The 20,282-nt window shown below is 34.3% G+C and overlaps 1 protein-coding gene across 1 annotated transcript; it reads left to right on the plus strand.

Moving 5' to 3' along the window:
• The first annotated feature begins 608 nt into the window (after positions 1 to 608).
• Positions 609 to 17,623, plus strand: LOC122024113 (DNA replication complex GINS protein SLD5-like). Its single transcript, XM_042582660.1, has 6 exons — positions 609 to 833; positions 1,619 to 1,741; positions 1,823 to 1,902; positions 1,989 to 2,098; positions 17,090 to 17,165; positions 17,245 to 17,623. The coding sequence occupies exons 1-6, from the start codon at positions 657 to 659 to the stop codon at positions 17,342 to 17,344; spliced, it is 666 nt and encodes a 221-aa protein (XP_042438594.1). The 5' UTR covers positions 609 to 656; the 3' UTR covers positions 17,345 to 17,623.
• The last annotated feature ends 2,659 nt before the right edge of the window (positions 17,624 to 20,282 follow it).

Below are 20,282 nucleotides of genomic sequence, written 5' to 3' on the forward strand. Positions count from 1 at the left end.
TTGCAGGCTAGTCTCGTCGGAGGTCCACGCACGATCAATAGGAGCGTCACATTCCCAATATCCGTTATCTTGACTTTCAGACATAATCAGTTTCATTGATTATTGTTGTTATTGATATGTAGATCTAAAATATTCAAAATTGAAAGAAAAAAAAAAGAGAGAAGACGTTGTATGAGTCAAGGATCCAAGAAAATGTAGAGGAGTATTTGATTTAGACTACTTTAAATCCATTGTAATTTTTATTTAAAACTACTGCATAAATCTAAATGAGTCTAAATCGAAAAAAAATATTATATGAATTTAGAGGGTCAAGAGAAATGAAAAGACTGTTTATTGATGGTGTATCTTCATATAACAATAGTCTCCTATCTGCCAAGTCTTTCGTGCAAAAATATATTTTCATCTAATATTTCACTACTAGGGAAGAAATGCTATGTTGTCATTCTGTGAAATATCAAAAATGGGCGGGTGATAAAATGTTTTCAAAATTACTTCTCAAAATTTCAGGGGTAGTTTTAGAAAATGTGAATTTGGAGGATGAAAATTTTTTTTTCTCTTCTTAAAAAAAATCGGACCGGGTTGGGCGAGTACACCCTGGACCCGGTTTAAATACGGAAATCCCAATCCTCCTGCGGGATTTCTTGTCCGCGAGCGCAATGGCATCCGGGTCGGGAACGTGGAGCGCGGAGGCGGAAGTGGACGAATCGCTGCTGGCGGCCACGACGGACGTGGATCTGCTCAAGCGGGCATGGCGGAACGAGAAGGCGGCTCCCGAGATCCTCCAGTTCGAGGCCTCCCTCGTCCTCCGCATCCGGGAGCAAATCAAGCTGATAGTGAGTGATTTATTTACCGGCGAAGTAATCAATGGCTAATCTTCTGTAATAGATCTGATGCGATGTTCTGGTTTCGTTTTAGTTAATGGATGGAGTGAAAGCTCAAAATACTGGAGAACGAGAATTTAATTTCTGAGTAGATGTTGGAAAACCCTTTTCCTTTACCAAATGCAGTATGATAGGGTTTAATTTTTCGTGCCAGATTTATCTCTGGAGCACTTAAGAACTTTACGTGTTTCTATAGAATCATGGTGGTCCTAGTCTAATGTATTTTAACTGAATTTTTTTATGAAGAAATCACTCTGGATTTCTCCTACAATAAATACAACATCTATCCAAAATTAGGCAAACACAGGACTCCCTTATTCAGTTTTCGCCTTTGTAGGAAATCATACTGTTTCATCAAGAATCTGAGTAACTAACTGGATAACACTTTTCCAGAGTGCAGGAAATATAATCTTATTATTTAGATTCACTTTCAGGTTAAATTGGAAGCATGTAATTACTCTTCTCTGAGAATTTGGTAAATCGTCTGAGCTGATAATATGATATTTGGAAGGATCAGTAAAAATTATGAATGATTATGGATGATTATTCTCTTGCATTTTATTATGAGCTGCTCAATTAATAATGGAAATGTGTTGAAATTGAATTTATAGTGCTTAGTCCTTCAGGTACAATCACGTTAATAAGCATGGCTAAAAGTATACTGTTAAGTAACGTATCTTAGTTTTTATTATACCACTTTTAATTTCAATATCATGGACTGTGTAACTTTATCCTAGGAAGAAACTGTGGAGGAATTTGTGGATAATGGTGTTGATGATCTCATTGTTTCTCTTTACCAAATGGATTTGGATCGCAGTTTATTTCTTCTGAGAGCATATTTTCGGATTCGTCTACAAAAGGTAATCACCACTTCAGATATTCATGAAAATTTACAGCAAAATGTTTTATTCAAAATGCTTTCTAAAGAAAAACAAATACAGATTGAGAAGTACGTGATCCACATATCAAAGACTGACCTCTGGAACAAACTGTCTGAGCAAGAGCAGAAGTTCACAAAAAGGTATGAGTAAAGCTTTTTTTTCAAAAGAAGAAATACCCTGTTTATGTTTTTGGTTTGGTGATTTTACATGGTGATGCATTTTGAAGGTGCATAGATATAATGGAGAAGCATCTTAACCAATCAGTGTTAGAAAGGTTGCCTTATGGATACCAGTCCATTCTGAAACAATCCATCTCAAGTGATGAAGATGACATGGGTATAATGTTGTATTTAGTTCTACTTCTTCAATTTTTTACTCTTGCAACCTACTTCTTTGTGCTCAGGTTGAGGATATGTTAGGAGTTAAGTATTCTTTTATTGATTTTCAAACAATAATTGGGATTGTTTGATCTTTTGTCTAATGGTTCACCATCACGACCAGTTCCTATGCTGGTGCCGAAATCATTTCATATTCCATATACTCCTAGAAACCACTGATTCTTTCCAAGGACTAGTACTAAGATGGTCATATGATTCATGCTGTGGTAACAGTATTTTCCTAAAGAAATTCATCATTCCATCATTCATGAAAAAGCTAGATTTCTATATTCATGCCTTGGGTCTTGACTTGTGAACTGCTGCTTCTATTGGCCAGTCAAGGACCCCATAATTCAGCCTGATTCTGACTTAAGGGGATTTCTATGGAGAAAAGAATATTATATTTGATTAATTAACACATAGCCTAATTGATTGTATGAAACTAAATAATTTATTCTTACACTTCCCTTCAAGTTGGTGCATGATAACAATCATGCTAGACTTGTTACACAAAACAAAAGAGTCCCATAAAATTATTTGTACGGATTGAAGTCAGCAAATTGATTTGTGTTTTTATTCCACACAGTTGTAGGTTGCTATAATGTATTTTACATTGTATGATTTGCGTATTTATTTTATCAGGAATTATTAGTTGGATAAATTGATTAGTATACTTTCTTATAGATATGTTAAGTATTTTTGTCAATATAAATAATTTTTTATTATGGAGCACATATGCCCTTGCAGACCACATACGCTTTATGCAATGGGTCAAATTTCATATCACTTACATACACTTTCTAAAACCTTACTAAGGTTATTATAGGAAAAGATTTTGCTCTTGTAAAGGTTTCAAACATGAATGAAATTTTAAATTAAGAAAGAGTAAAATTTTAGCATTTCTTGATGAGATAACTTAACTTGCAATAAATGAAAGGAAAATTGGTGATATCAGGGTTCCAACATCTACTCTTTGAAGTGATAAAAGGAACAAACTATCGAGAGAGTAATGTAAATACGGTTATCTAATCCTATCACAATAGGAGATGTATAAAGAGAGAGGAATGTTCTCATAACTACTTGAGTGAGGAGAAAGAGAAGATATTGGAAGTGAAAGAGAACAACTAATCTCCTTTCTTAATATAAATAAATTGAAAGATGTATGAAAATGGAATTTGTTGATGATATTAGGAGCACGGTGGTGCTTTCAACATGAGGCCAAGTGGGGAAAGGAAGGATAGTGAAACATGATTTGCAAGGTATTGACAATTACAAATTTAACATTTTTTAGGTGCTCTCCTAGTAGAAATAAAATTGGTCATTTTAAAAGTTGGTTATATTTTTTGAGATAAAATAGCCTTTAGATGACTTGATCTTATTTCAAGTCCAGAAATGAGGTTAAGATCCGATATTTTATATTATCTTCTAATTTAATAATATTTTTCCTCTTCAGAAAGCTAAGCTATTTGAATCTTTTTTATGTGATTTTCTCACGTCACATCAATTTATATTGGTGTTGGAATTCCATGGTTCCTTGGTGAGCCAACCCCCTCCAATGCCAGATTTGTGTTTTGTTCTACCAAGGCACCTTATGTTCCTCCCATGAACAGCAACTTGATCAGAATCTCACCCATAAGGTATCCTATTTGATTCCTTTCCTTTCGACATGTTTTGCTCCTGCTTGTGACTCAAGCCTAGCAGCCTTGAGCTTGTTTTTCGAGCATTACTTTGCCACACTGCTATCACCCCCCTAATTAAATTATATTGTCATCCATCATCTTTATTTTATTTTGTTAATATGTTTATGAGTGGTAATACTATTGTTATCATCGATTCATTCATTGAACATTTGCCTTAGTTTTAACACAACAACCTAACGCAACCCTCCTCTTTTATTCGGGCTTGGGGCCGGCCATGATGAGTTTGTCTTGGGCGGAGTTTGTTATCACCAATACATGAGAGATGCAAATTTTAGAAGTGAGAGTTATAGCAACTACACTCAAAGGGCGAGCTTAAATTTATGGAAATTAAAGTGGATCATATGAATAGTTTTAATGAATATTATTGTTTCTAGACATGGAACTCTATAGATAATAGGGACACTTATCGGCCATCACATTACCCTATGTTTTGAGAAGAATTGTCATTTTTTTTAAAAAAATGATAATATGTTTCAGATTGATTAATTGGAATCATGACATGACCTCTATTTAACGATTTGTATAAACTTATTGGAGCAGGTAAGAAATTTTAATAGTGTTCGAGCTAATTTAGATTGATATGGAAAATCACCTAATAAACATTTTCTTGAAATGAGAAGGCAGCATAGATTGGTCTTAATTTGAACATTTATGCAGGCGTTGTGATCTTAACAAAGAATTTAGCTTGATTCTTTGATTTATTAGATAGACTAGAAATTCAAAGGAAATGTGTCTTATTGTGATTTAGACGTGGGCTATTTTATTTAAAGCCAAATGGATTGAATACTGAACATAAGTAAGAAAATTTTAGAGAATGATTACTACTCTACATCTAGAACATCACAGACCAAAAATACAGTCTCAAGTTAAAAGGGAATAGGGAAGTAGATTATTGAAAAGGAACACCTATTTTGAAAATAACAACCAAAGCTCCTAACTTATCTAAAACTCATAAATGTGTAATTGAACTTTAATAGTTAACCTTAGAAAATTAATCCTCTATTGATCTAAGCTTAGAGATCCTTTTAATGATTTAACCTTAAAAGATCAATTGATGACTGACTATAGAATATTCCTTGATGGCTTAACCTTAAAAAAGAGTCTTCCGGTGACACCTCAAGTGAGTGCCTTGATGTTATAATCTTAGAATAACCTCTTGTTAATTTGTCTCTTTTAAAGAATGGTCAACATGCTACTAATCAGAATATAGTCTTATAAATTAGAACACCGTTATAAATCAATTAAGACTTTAGTTGGTACATATTCATGTCTATAAAATTTGTCAGCTTAAATAGTTAATTTTCTTCTTCTTTTATCCAATAGACTAAGATTTCACTGTGCGCATGAGAGAACTTTTGACAAAATGCTACTAATTAAATATAACCATACAAATTACAATGCTACCATACTATCCTAAAAGACCAAAAGAGGATAAAAGACCAAAAGAACAAATGGAACAAAATAAGAATAATCATACAAGGAAGTAAGACATCAGTTTTAAAATTTATAAAACAATTAACACTTTAGTCGGTTTATGTTTGGTTATAGTTATTCATGACCCTAAAGCTTGTTGGCCTAGAAAATTTCTTGTCTACTTTTATTCACCAGACACATATCAATACTGAAATTGTACTGAGTAATGATTAGTATAAAGTAGTCAATAATATGACAAATCGTTTCATAATTACTCCCTGAATTCAGGACGAAACCACATCGCAGGAAGGTAATGAACCTAATGAATGGCTACCATATGCAGGGCAAAGTAATGAGGCAGCTCATATGGGAACGGATGCTGTTATGGAGCAGCTCGAAAGCTTGGATTATCCAATCCTAAGAAGTATGGTTGAACAAGCAACGAATGAGAATGTCCTGGCAAGTAGCAGTGCTATATCAAGACAGGAACCATTAATGGGACAGATAAATTACCCGCCAGCACAAATTGAAAACAGAACAATACAAGTAGAAACTCCAGCTATAAATGGCAGATTCAAGCCTCGAGGGATTAACCACCAGCCATGGACACTTCCCTCAGCTCAGGCGAATGACGGAGCTATACTTATTCTCCCAGAAGACATAGGTCAGTATTCTGAAGTCATTTCTCGTTGGGAATCAATTACCAACAATTTAGTTAACCAAAAAACTTGGTTAGATAATGCTCAAAAAGTTCAATTTATTGAAAATTTATTGGGAGAAAATGAGAAAAAAATGTGGATACAATGGCGTATGGCCTACGCCGCAGAGTATGAGGCTCTGATCCAAATAGCTGGTGAAACACAAAATATCTTGTCTGCAATTAGGTCATTTCTGTTAGAAGACCCATATCAGGGTTCAACAGTAGAACAAGATCAGGCGTATATTGACATAGAACGCCTCACATGTCACAATATGAAAGATATTTTTAATTATCTTAATAACTATAAAATTTTGGCTGCAAAATCTGGAAGAATGTTTATAAGCCCTGAATTATCTGACAAGTTATTCAGGAAAATGCTACTGATAATTGGAAATGAAGTTGAAGCAGCATTCAAAGCAAAATATCCGGCAAATCAGGTTGGTGTTATTTCCCGAATACATTTTACATATCAATATTTTGCAGAAATATGTAAAAAGGCGGCCATACAAAAGAGCGTTAAAGATCTGGCCTTTTGTAGCAAAATACCTATTCCTGGGTATTATAACAAGCAAAAGAAATACGGCTCCGTAAAGCAAAGACCTACAAAGGTAAACCTCATGACTCACATGTCCGTGTGTTTAAGAAAAAGAAAGCGGACCAGCAGAAGAAGTGCAAATGTTTCATTTGTGGAGAACCAGGGCATTTTGCCCGGGACTGTAAAAAGCAAACGGGAAATATTGCCAGAGCATCTGTCCTTGATCAGTTGGACTAACCATCAGATTATGATGTCTTATCAGTAGACTTAAATGAAGCAGACTCAGATGCTATATGTTCTTTCTCAGAAGGAGAAACTGGAACAGGTTATATTAATCTTATTCTTGATGATACCCCTTGGATACAGGATACCATCTATATGTTGGGGTCAGAAAATTGTGGATGGCGAAGTCAAGTCTTCGTTGGCGATAAAATGAAAAATTGTCAACACCAATGGGAGGAAAATCAAGTTATTACTGGCAGCAAGTACCTTTGCTGTACACTCTGTAAGTTAATAACAACTGATACTATGAGAATTCATTGTCTAATTTGTAGGATGACTGTCTATCCTGCATGCAACCCCTTTTATCTAAACAAAACCCTTAAGCTCAAAAAGACTGAAGTCATTCCACCATACCATAAAGAAGAAAGGGTTATCCAAGAACTGCTTGACTATACATCATACTTGCGCAGTATTGCGAGCAAAGTACCACAACAGGAGGAATATCAAATTCTGAAGGTCAAATGTCTAACCAGTACAGCAAAAATACCTGTTAGACAAACAAAAGGAGCAGCTGGTTATGACTTATTCTTAGATGAAGAAGTACATATATTACCTCAACAGCAATACTTGGCTAAAACGGGTATTAGTTTGGAGTTTACAGAGGGATATTATGCACGTTTTGCACCAAGATCAGGCACAGCTCTTCGTCTTAATTATTTAATCAATGCTGGTGTCATTGATTCGGATTTCCGGGGAGAGGTATGTGTGGTTATTTATAATTTTTCTACAATAACCTTGTCTCTTGCCCATGGTAGTTCAGTAGCTCAGATAATTTTTGAAAAGATTATGACACCACCGGTAATTGAAGTCACTAATCTTGAAAACACTGAGCGAGGAGATGGAGCATTCGGTTCAACCAGTGCATTACAGATTGAACCAGAACCAAGCACACAGGAATTGGCATTCTCTGCCTCCAAAAAATCCTTAATTAATAGGCTTTATAATATAGAGGTTATTCTACAAATACCAGGTATCAGTAATACAAAGGTGTAGGCAATCCTTGATACTGGAGCAACAACATGTTGCATATGTAAAAATGCAATGCCAAAGGAAGCTTTTGAAGAAATCAATTACAAGGTCTTATTTTCTGGAATTAACTCTCAACAGGAGTCTTCAAAAAAATTAAAGAATGGGTATATGACCATCGGTATTCACAAGTTTAGAATTCCTTTCACATATCAATTGGAAATGAATTTGAAGGACGACATTCAGATGTTAATTGGGTGTAATTGTATCAAATCCATGGCGGGAGGACTCAGGATTGAAGGAACTGAAGTAACCTTTTATAAGGAGATTACAACTATTAAAACCTCTCCAGAAGTATTTATTTCTGCAAAAGCAATCCCTGAGCTCGAGCTTGATGAAGATGAGTATTTAAATATTTATGATATTTCTCCACAATACTCTCTATTTAATATTGATTTCAAAACTCGATATTCTCCTATATTTCAAAGATTGAAGGAGACTGGGTATATTGGCAATGACCCTCTCAAATACTGGGAAAAAAATAAGGTATTTTGTACCTTAGATATAATTAATCCTGATCTGACAATACAGGATAAACCGCTGAAGCATATAACTCCCTCTATGGAAGCAGCCTTCAAATTTCATATTGACTCACTTCTTAGTATAAAGGTGATTCGTCCTAGCAAGAGTCGACATCGAACGATGGCCTTCATAGTCCAGTCAGGCACAACTGTGGATCCAACCACGGGAAAAGAAATTAAAGGTAAAGAGAGAATGGTTTTCAATTATAAATCCTTAAATGACAATACATACAAGGATCAGTACTCTTTGCCTGGGATTAATTTAATTCTCAAGAAAATTGGTAATGGGAGAATTTTTTCTAAGTTTGACTTAAAGTCGGGATTTCATCAAGTAGCAATGGCGGAGGAATCAATTCCATGGACGACTTTTCTAGTACCACAAGGACTTTTTGAATGGTTAGTAATGTCATTTGGCTTGAAAAATGCACCAGCCATTTTTCAGAGAAAAATGGATTCATGCTTCAAAGATTGTGAAAAATTCTTAGTCGTTTACATTGATGATATCCTGATTTATTCTGAAAATGAAGAACAACATTGTCATCACTTAAATCAATTTCTTGATATTTGCCAAAAAGAAGGGTTGGTATTATCTCCGACGAAAATGAAGATTACTCAGCCTGAGATAGAATTTTTGGGAGTGATTATTGGCAATAGAAAAGTCAAATTTTAGGAGCATATTATCAAGAAGATTATAAATTTTTATGAAAAGGTTATCACAACTTTAAAAGGATTAAGGTCCTTTCTGGGCATTCTTAACTATGCAAGATCACATATTCCGAACCTAAGTAAGATTCTTGGTCCATTATATTCTAAAACTTCACCCCATGGTGATAGACGTTTCAAGACAGCAGACTGGAAGATTATAAAAGAAATCAAAAGTTTGGTTCAGACACTACCAGATCTGGAATTACCTCCTCAGGAAGCATATATGATAATTGAAACGGATGGGAGCATGGAAGGGTGGGGAGGAGTATGTAAGTGGAAATTGGCAAAATATGATAGTAGAAAGACTGAAAAAGTATGCGCATATGCTAGTGGAAAGTTCTCTGTGATTAAATCTACAATAGATGCCGAAATACACGCTTGTATGGAGGCGTTATCTGCATTCAAAATTCATTATTTGGATAAAAAGGAAATCACATTGAGGACCGACTGCCATGCAATCATAAAGTTTTTCAACAAATCAGCAAGCAACAAGCCATCCCGTGTCAGATGGATTGCATTTACCGATTATATCACTGGGACAGGTATTAATATTGAATTTGAGCACGTTGAAGGTACTAACAACCAGCTGGCAGATGCGTTATCACGAATAGTACGTCATGTCACTAATAAAGTCACTTTACCTGAGTGTCAGCTTCAATTATTAAAGCAGGTTTGTGACTCGGTGGAGGAAACGCAAGGCGCAAGCGACAACATAAAGAAGATTCTTGGCGACACAATCAAAACTCTGTTTACTAAAGCTTTACTTAGTGGTGAAGGAAAAAACTGAGCCCCGGGGAGCCGTTCTTTCCTTATGCTACTATTGAATGGCAGACAAACTTTAATAATGTAACTTTAGATAAGATTCGATGAATTCAATCTTATCAGATGCTTTTCTTAACTTATAAATAAGTGTTCCTAGTAAGCTTAGAAACACAAGCGAGAGATACTCGAAGTGTTACTAAGTCAGTTATCCGAGTGCTTGAGTGTCTTTGTAAAATTTGCTTGTAAGTGTGTGCCAATAAAAAATTTCCTGGGTTCAAGTATCCATACGGATCTAGACTCAGGTTTTCCTCTTGTTTAAACCACGTTTCCTGATACCACCTCTTGTTTAAACCACGTTTCCTTTGGTATTGGTATCAGGAAACGTGGTTTAAACAAGAGGAAAACCTGAGTCTAGATCCGTATGGATACTTGAACCCAGGAAATTTTTTATTGGCACACACTTACAAGCAAATTTTACAAAAACACTCAAGCACTCGGATAACTAAATAATGAATTTTGAATGCGATAACGCCTCCATACAAGCGTGTATTTCGGCATCTATTGTAGATTTAATCACAGAGAACTTTCCACTAGCATATGCGCATACTTTTTCAGTCTTTCTACTATCATATTTTGCCAATTTCCACTTACATACTCCTCCCCACCCTTCCATGCTCCCATCCGTTTCAATTATCATATATGCTTCCTGAGGAGGTAATTCCAGATCTGGTAGTGTCTGAACCAAACTTTTGATTTCTTTTATAATCTTCCAGTCTGCTGTCTTGAAACGTCTATCACCATGGGGTGAAGTTTTAGAATATAATGGACCAAGAATCTTACTTAGGTTCGGAATATGTGATCTTGCATAGTTAAGAATGCCCAGAAAGGACCTTAATCCTTTTAAAGTTGTGATAACCTTTTCATCAAAATTTATAATCTTCTTGATAATATGCTCCTGAAGTTTGACTTTTCTATTGCCAATAATCACTCCCAAAAATTCTATCTCAGGCTGAGCAATCTTCATTTTCGTCGGAGATAATACCAACCCTTCTTTTTGGCAAATATCAAGAAATTGATTTAAGTGATGACAATGCTGTTCTTCATTTTCAGAATAAATCAGGATATCATCAATGTAAACGACTAAGAATTTTTCACAATCTTTGAAGCATGAATCCATTTTTCTCTGAAAAATGGCTGGTGCATTTTTCAAGCTAAATGGCATTACTAACCATTCAAAAAGTCCTTGTGGTACTAGAAAAGCCGTCCATGGAATTGATTCCTCCGCCATTGCTACTTGATGAAATCCCGACTTTAAGTCAAACTTAGAAAAAATTCTCCCATTACCAATTTTCTTGAGAATTAAATTAATCTCAGGCAAAGAGTACTGATCCTTGTATGTATTGTCATTTAAGGATTTATAATTGAAAATCATTCTCTCTTTACCTTTAATTTCTTTTCCCGTGGTTGGATCCACAGTTGTGCCTGACTGGACTATGAAGGCCATCGTTCGATGTCGACTCCTGCTAGGACGAGTCACCTTTATACTAAGAAGTGAGTCAATATGAAATTTGAAGGCTGCTTCCATAGAGGGAGTTATATGCTTCAGTGGTTTATCCTGTATTGTCAGATCAGGATTAATTATATCTAAGGTACAAAATACCTTATTTTTTTCCCAGTATTTGAGAGGGTCATTGCCAATATACCCAGTCTCCTTCAATCTTTGAAATATAGGAGAATATCGAGTTTTGAAATCAATATTAAATAGAGAGTATTGTGGAGAAATATCATAAATATTTAAATACTCATCTTCATCAAGCTCGAGCTCAGGGATTGCTTTTGCAGAAATAAATACTTCTGGAGAGGTTTTAATAGTTGTAATCTCCTTATAAAAGGTTACTTCAGTTCCTTCAATCCTGAGTCCTCCCGCCATGGATTTGATAAAATTACACCCAATTAACATCTGAATGTCGTCCTTCAAATTCATTTCCAATTGATATGTGAAAGGAATTCTAAACTTGTGAATACCGATGGTCATATACCCATTCTTTAATTTTTTTGAAGACTCCTGTTGAGAGTTAATTCCAGAAAATAAGACCTTGTAATTGATTTCTTCAAAAGCTTCCTTTGGCATTGCATTTTTACATATGCAACATGTTGTTGCTCCAGTATCAAGGATTGCCTGCACCTTTGTATTACTGATACCTGGTATTTGTAGAATAACCTCTATATTATAAAGCCTATTAATTAAGGATTTTTTGGAGGCAGAGAATGTCAATTCCTGTGTGCTTGGTTCTGGTTCAATCTGTAATGCATTGGTTGAACCGAATGCTCCATCTCCTCGCTCAGTGTTTTCAAGATTAGTGACTTCAATTACCGGTGGTGTCATAATCTTTTCAAAAATTATCTGAGCTACTGAACTACCATGGGCAAGAGACAAGGTTATTGTAGAAAAATTATAAATAACCACACATACCTCTCCCCGGAAATCCGAATCAATGACACCAGCATTGATTAAATAATTAAGACGAAGAGCTGTGCCTGATCTTGGTGCAAAACGTGCATAATATCCCTCTGTAAACTCCAAACTAATACCCGTTTTAGCCAAGTATTGCTGTTGAGGTAATATATGTACTTCTTCATCTAAGAATAAGTCATAACCAGCTGCTCCTTTTGTTTGTCTAACAGGTATTTTTGCTGTACTAGTTAGACATTTGACCTTCAGAATTTGATATTCCTCCTGTTGTGGTATTTTGCTCGCAATACTGTGCAAGTATGATGTATAGTCAAGCAGTTCCTGGATAACCCTTTCTTCTTTATGGTACGGTGGAATGACTTCAGTCTTTTTGAGCTTAAGGGTTTTGTTTAGATAAAAGGGGCCGCATGCAGGACAGACAGTCATCCTGCAAATTAGACAATGAATTCTCATAGTATCAGTTGTTATTAACTTACAGAGTGTACAGCAAAGGTACTTGCTGTCAGTAATAACTTGATTTTCCTCCCATTGGTGTTGACAATTTTTCATTTTATCGCCAACGAAGACTTGACTTCGCCATCCACAATTTTCTGACCCCAACATATAGATGGTATCCTGTATCCAAGGGGTATCATCAAGAATGAGATTAATATAACCTGTTCTAGTTTCTCCTTCTGAGAAAGAACATATAGCATCTGAGTCTGCTTCATTTAAGTCTATTGATAAGACATCATAATCTGATGGTAAGTCCAACTGATCAAGGACAGATGCTCTGGCAATATTTCCCGTTTGCTTTTTACAGTCCCGGGCAAAATGCCCTGGTTCTCCACAAATGAAACATTTGCACTTCTTCTGCTGGTCCGCTTTCTTTTTCTTAAACACACGGACATGTGAGTCATGAGGTTTACCTTTGTAGGTCTTTGCTTTACAGAGCCCGTATTTCTTTTGCTTGTTATAATACCCAGGAATAGGTATTTTGCTACAAAAGGCCAGATCTTTAACGCTCTTTTGTATGGCCGCCTTTTTACATATTTCTGCCAAATATTGATATGTAAAATGTATTCGGGGAATAACACCAACCTGATTTGTCGGATATTTTGCTTTGAATGCTGCTTCAACTTCATTTCCAATTATCGGTGGCATTTTCCTGAATAACTTGTCAGATAATTCAGGGCTTATAAACATTCTTCCAGATTTTGCAGCTAAAATTTTATAGTCATTAAGATAATTAAAAATATCTTTCATATTGTGACATGTGAGGCGTTCTATGTCAATATACGCCTGATCTTGTTCTACTGTTGAACCCTGATATGAGTCTTCTAATAGAAATGACCTTCTAATTGCAGACAAGATATTTTGTGTTTCACCAGCTATTTGGATCAGAGCCTCATACTCTGCGGCGTAGGCCATACGCCATTGTATCCACATTTTTTTCTCATTTTCTCCCAATAAATTTTCAATAAATTGAACTTTTTGAGCATTATCTAACCAAGTTTTTTGGTTAACTAAATTGTTGGTAATTGATTCCCAACGAGAAATGACTTCAGAATACTGACCTATGTCTTCTGGGAGAATAAGTATTAGCTCCGTCATTCGCCTGAGCTGAGGGAAGTGCCCATGGCTGGTGGTTAATCCCTCGAGGCTTGAATCTGCCATTTATAGCTGGAGTTTCTACTTGTATTGTTCTGTTTTCAATTTGTGCTGGCGGGTAATTTATCTGTCCCTGTGGGGGGTTGTATCTTGATATAGCACTGCTACTTGCCAGGACATTCTCATTCGTTGCTTGTTCAACCATACTTCTTAGGATTGGATAATCCAAGCTTTCGAGCTGCTCCATAACAGAAACCGTTCCCATATGAGCTGCCTCATTACTTTGCCCTGCATATGGTAGCCATTCATTAGGTTCATTACCTTCCTGCGATGTGGTTTCGTCCTGAATAGAAAATCTTCTGATTTCATTAGTCATAGCTTGTTCTGCTTCATATTGTTCTTCAATTCTTTCAACTTGCTCAACTGTATTTTGCCAGTACTCATTAGATGCTTCATTTTCATCATCCCATCGTGGTTGTTGTAAAACTGTTGTAGGAGATAAACTTGGATATTCATTTTCTAGGTTTTCTAGGCCCAGAAAATAAGCTTCTCTATCTTCCTCTTCTTCATTTTCTTGGAAATATTCTTCTCTAGGAGGTGTTGGTAAGTCTTCCAGTTCAAATTCTGGATCATCCTCCCAGGGTGTGTCTTCCCAGATATTAGGGAACACTGCTTCTGTTATTGCCTCATCATCTTCCCATCCCGTGGGTGGTGGTATTTCTGTTTCAAGAAAACTGTTTGGGATATCATATCTAACCATATAATCATACTTACCACTTGGTTCACCAAGGGTATCCCATCGTCCTTCCTTGAATTTATTCTTGTTCTTCTTTCTTCTGACTCGTTGTCTTTCTTCTTCTTCATCATCAGTATCCCAGTTTGGATACTCAGATAAAGGAGTTTCTGATGGTAAAGATATTTGACCTACGAGTACTCCAGCAAATTCTTCTTCTCCTTCTTCTGTAATTCCTTCAGTATCAAAACTGCTGATTCGTCTAGGCTCCTGCCTTTTCGTTGCTTTATATCCCTGGAATGTTAGTGCAACAGATCCATCTAATAAAGTTGAAGTTCTTACTTCTTGAGGATTTCTTATTTGCGATCCTGTGGGAGGTTGTAATATCCATCTCATGCCTTGTAATTCAGTTATCGATCTTGGGGATGCCGCTACTGCATGTATTCCCGTGCTAGCTAGATAATCTGCTACATTTTGAACATTGTATCTGAAGCCAGCATAACTCGTATTTGTCAATCTTCCTATTAATCCTCTGGTTATCAGTAAATTAGATTCTGCAGAGTTCCATTCCTCATAGCCATGTGTTTGAATTGCCAGTTTGATATGATTATAAAAATCCTCAATACTTAACAGCATATTTGGAGCAATATATACTAGCTGCGTACCTCCTGTTAAATCTATCTCCATAGTACCAATAATGGATCTGTCATCTCTCCACGAGTATCCCGAAGAACTACCAAAGCATTTACTCCGGCATTCCTGTGGTGTAAAGCATGTATTCTGATCATTACTAACCCAAGATGAATGAGCTGCATACCTTCCTGCCTCAATCTGGAGAAACTTTCTTGATTGATTAAGGGTAGGTTTTGTTGTCCCCCTATAACCAATATTCTTGTCTCAGAGTAATGCTGATAAACCCTGTGTCGGAGTTCCGACCAGTTTGTTGAGTATAGAGTTTCTGCTGGGACTAGTGAAGCCCGCTGTCTTTGAGATAACTCCAACTCTGCTTCAGGGTTTAGCTGGCTTTCAAGAGTTCTTCCTCTTGAATTATTTAGCCTTCTTTGAGCTTCATAACGCAATCTTGCCATCCTTCTATAACTTCTTATTTGATCCTCCTGTGTTGAGGTGACTGGCTCTACTTCTCCAGTGATTGATGGTCTGCTTATTGTTTCGGAGATCACCGGTCTATTCCTTGTCGCCATTTTGTTTCAATTTATCCTTTTCCCTTTTGAAAATCTTTAAAGGGTCTTGATAGACGTAAAAAGGATCTCTTTTAGCAGGTCTTTCCTTGCTTAAGTGTAGTCCTTCCAACTGTTTAATAAGGCTTGATACCTGCTCAGTATTATTGGAAATAGACTTCTGCAATAGCTGATCAAGCTTTATGTTTATTTTGATAAGCAAGTCTATAATAGTATTGTTTTGTCTATTGATGCATTCATTATATGAGAAATATTAATGCCAATACTTAGTAAATTCATCAATTTATGTAAACATTAACTCAATATCAAATTATATTGTATGCTAAACAGCTGGGAGACATTTGAGTCTGTATTTTTGTATGTTGATATTGTTGTAGGAGAGCCATGTGTGTTGATTTTGTTTCAAGAGAGCCACAGAGAAGGTATTTAGTTCTAGAGCAGTCGTACAATTTTCTTACTCATTGGAATGAGGCAATTGAATAGAAAGAAAACTAAAATTAGGTTCCATCATAATGAGATAAGATGCAACCATTCTTAATTAGTTAGAGAAGATGTTTGAAGAAAAAGGTGATAATAAAAATTGTCTTTTCAAGAAATGAAGTAAAGATAAAGACCCACCAATTTCACTCATTGGATGGCCACCTATGACAAAATATTGAAGAAATCACGTTTAGTAAATTTAATTATTACAATTTATTTTTGGAAATGACAATTGGAGTCAATCTTTCCTTGGTCGGGGAGAATGATACATCTATTGACGGGAGAATCTCGTATCCTTGGTGGGGGACAATGACGTAGTTCAAAAATTAAGGATAAATTTAAACATTTCCTTTAAAATTTTAGAGTTTAAAAATTCTTTTTTAATTTCTAAGAGATGTTAAAAGTTTATTATCTTTTTATAGATAAGAGTTTTTAGATGATTTGATTTGTGTCCATAAAGGATTAAGATCTCATGTATTAATTCAACTTCTAATTTAATAATGTATTTTCTGTTTGGTGAATTGAGTTGTTTGATTTTTTTTTTTTGTTTGCAATGTGCTTTTTTGTGTTGCATCACTGCCCTCACTACCTCCTCTCCCTCCTTGTTCATCATCTTGTGTTTTTCACCCTATTCCTGATATTTGATTTTGGACCATAGAAGGAATAACTGACACTAGCCATTTCCAGTTAGAATAAGAACTCATTGTGTTTTTCTTTTTATTTATTATAATTGTTATATATATACATATAAGCACATGAGTTTAAAATCCATATTGATCAATTTTGTCTTCCTAACCATTTCTAAATCTATTTTTCATCTGAACTATTTAGTTCCCCAGCCCCAGCTAGATACCTTCGTCTTTTGCAAGACCAAGGATGCAGTTGGAGCTTTTCAGCTGGATGACGTGTAATTATCTAAGACAGCCTTCATTCTTTGTTTTTCTCATATGCTTATCTTGTGCTCATTTTTACTTTATTTACTGTAGCGGGGATGAGATTATTGACTTGGTTGCTGATGACTTAAATGTCGTCCGTTATAAATCAATAAAAGGTCTAGTGGAGGCTGGCCAAATTGATCTTGTGTGACTCAAGTCTCATGGAAAATAATGGGGAAGAATTACCTTCTTTGCATGGGAGTTGCTCAAGGATCTGGTAAGAGGCTTACTTTTGTATGTTGTTTGCTGCCTTTAGATTTTTAAGATAATCTAACATTTGTCTTTTGTCGTTGATGAACCTCACAATCTGTGCATTGGTGTCTTGATTGGGAAAAATCATGAGTATTAGACTTGTTTAATTTGTGTTGATATAACATCCTGTAGACTTTGGTTTGATTAGAGTCGTGATTAAAGTTTAGCGATATTCCAAGGTGTTAGACTGCACAATGATATTAATGTGTATATATAATATTATACTCGTAGAACTATTTGGAAGATTTATCTACGTACATCAATCTAACTCTCCGGAATTCTAGGGATTAGGTAATTTTTTATGGTGAAAATTAAAAAGGTATTTTAAATTATTAGAATCAATGAAATGATATTTTTTTCGAAGATATTTTTATTTTAATATTATTTAGTAGTAACGGCATAGTTGTTATAATATATAAAAATGAATTAATTTAATTTGATTTAAAAATTTTATATAGAGTATATTTAAATCAAAATTTTTATTTTCATTAAAATCATTTGAACATAATTTAAATTAATTTTTTATGTGTTAGGGCATCTGCAACGAATGTTCCTGTGGGGTTTTTTCTGTTTGAAACTTGTGCCAACATCATTATGGGCAGGTTTTTTATTTTAAAAACTTTTAGCTGGGTTTGATTTATAGAATCTAGGTTTTTAAGGGTCAGTGGGTACAAAAGATTAATAATTTTTTTATATGATTTAATTGTTTTTTTACCTTTTTTTGGTAAATTCTTTTCTATTGTTTTTTTCTTCGAACGTTTGTTTTACCTTTTTTCTGACAGTTGTTTCTGTAGTTTTTTTAAACTGTTTTTTTTAAACTTTTTTTTAAACGTTTTTTCTATCCGTTTTTCTAATCAATTTTTTTCCCAACGAATGGGTTAATTTTGGATTATATATATATATTAATTCTATCTTTTAAATTTTCTCATTCATCCTAGATTCAAAAGTCATTTCATTCTTATTTTTTTTTAATCCATTTCATCATTGTTCTTTCAAAAGTTCTTTCGAAATTGATCCAAATTATAATTAAGGTTTTAGATTTTTTTTTAATTCTAAAAATTAACTTCATAAAACTCACACAATCGTCTTGAATATTCTCAGTTTTTCACTTCGAAACATTATTCTTAAAATTTTCTAAATGTTTCATATATTTCATAATTTCTTCTAAATTTTCAAAGTTTTCAAAATTTACTGGCTCCTTTGAGTAATGTTTCTCAATCTCTATTTTATATGTATCCTTCTGAATATTGATAGTCTATAACAAACAAATTTATAATGTTTTCTTATGGAATTTCTTATCTACAATCTTCATTCATGCTCTTAGACGAATCAAGAAGGGCTAGCATAGACGTATCCGGGATCGACAAAGAATCAGTAACATCATTTGAGGTTTCAGAGTTGAGCAATGAAGGGGGGTTGGGTGTGCGTAACATCAAACGAGTCAAGTGGTCAATGGACGAAGAGATACACCTTGCAAAGGAATGGATTAATATTAGCACCGATCCAATCATCGGTAATGATCAAAAGGAACAAACATTCTGAAATCGAATCGCAGATTACTACAAATATCAATATGCTTAACTAATCACTTTTATTCAACAAAGTTCTACAACGAAATGCAATAGAGATTAATTTTACAATAAATGACACACAATATACAAAAGGTTATTATTTAACTAATGGAATTTACCTTGAATGGTTACTTTTGTTAAGAGCTTTCTATGCCCCTAAAATTTCAAGAGAAAAATGTTCAAACAAAGACAAGAAGTTGCAAGAAATGACATCGATCGAGCATTTGGAGTGTTCAAATCTCGTTGGACAATGATCAGAGGTCCAGAGTAATTTTGGTATAAGAATAACTTGAAGGATATCATGTGTATGTGTATTATTTTGCATATCATAATTATTAAGGATGAGGAGATACGGTAAGTAATTGGTCGAATGATGAAGAAGATCCTTTGGCATAGATATTTCAGGATTCTATCCAAGGGTTTAAAGTATATCTTCGAAGAAATTACTAGTTACGTGATAATAAAGTATATCATCAACTTCAAGTCGACTTGGTTAAGTATATTTGGATATGTTACGAGTGCAATCAGTAAAAGATTATTTTTTATAAATTATTTATAATAATTTATTATTTAATGTTGTATTTCTTATTTTTAAATTTATAAATTTTTAATATTATTTGTTTTTCACAAATTAAGTGATATAAGAGTGATACATTAAGAAATAATTGAGGGGTTTTTTAAACATATGTGAATTGTTGAGTACGAGGCCATAAAAAAATTATAGGGAAGTTTTTTTATTTTTGATTTTTTATTTAGTGGAGAGGAGTGAGGTTTTTTAATGTGGCACATCCAAAATGGAGATTTTCCTACTAGATGTGCCCTTATAATAGTTATATAGTTGTTATAATAACGTTGAAAAAGAATATTTATATTATTATATTTAATTTTTATTACAATAAACTTTTTTAGAAAAATAAGAGGATTAATATAAAGGTTAAGAAAGTTTATTCCGAAGGTCCAAATTGTAATTAATTTATATTTTAAGAGTTTTAATTGACATCAAATTACTGACTAATTGAGGTATACTTGAGAGTTGATAAATAAAAAAAGTGCTTCTCTACTTTGAAAATTGATCAATAAAAAAGATCTAAGCTGTCTCATTAAACAATTTTTAATATATATATATATATATATATATATATATATATATATAAAGAAATCTAATAGGTTGAAAATCATTCATTTTAACGATGAAAGTTGATTAACAAATCAGTTTGCCTCCTAAGATTCACTATTATTAAGGTAGAGAAAACGATTCAGCAAGAA

This window comes from Zingiber officinale, chromosome 9B (genome assembly GCF_018446385.1).
Source record: "Zingiber officinale cultivar Zhangliang chromosome 9B, Zo_v1.1, whole genome shotgun sequence".
NCBI classification, from domain to species: domain Eukaryota; kingdom Viridiplantae; phylum Streptophyta; class Magnoliopsida; order Zingiberales; family Zingiberaceae; genus Zingiber; species Zingiber officinale.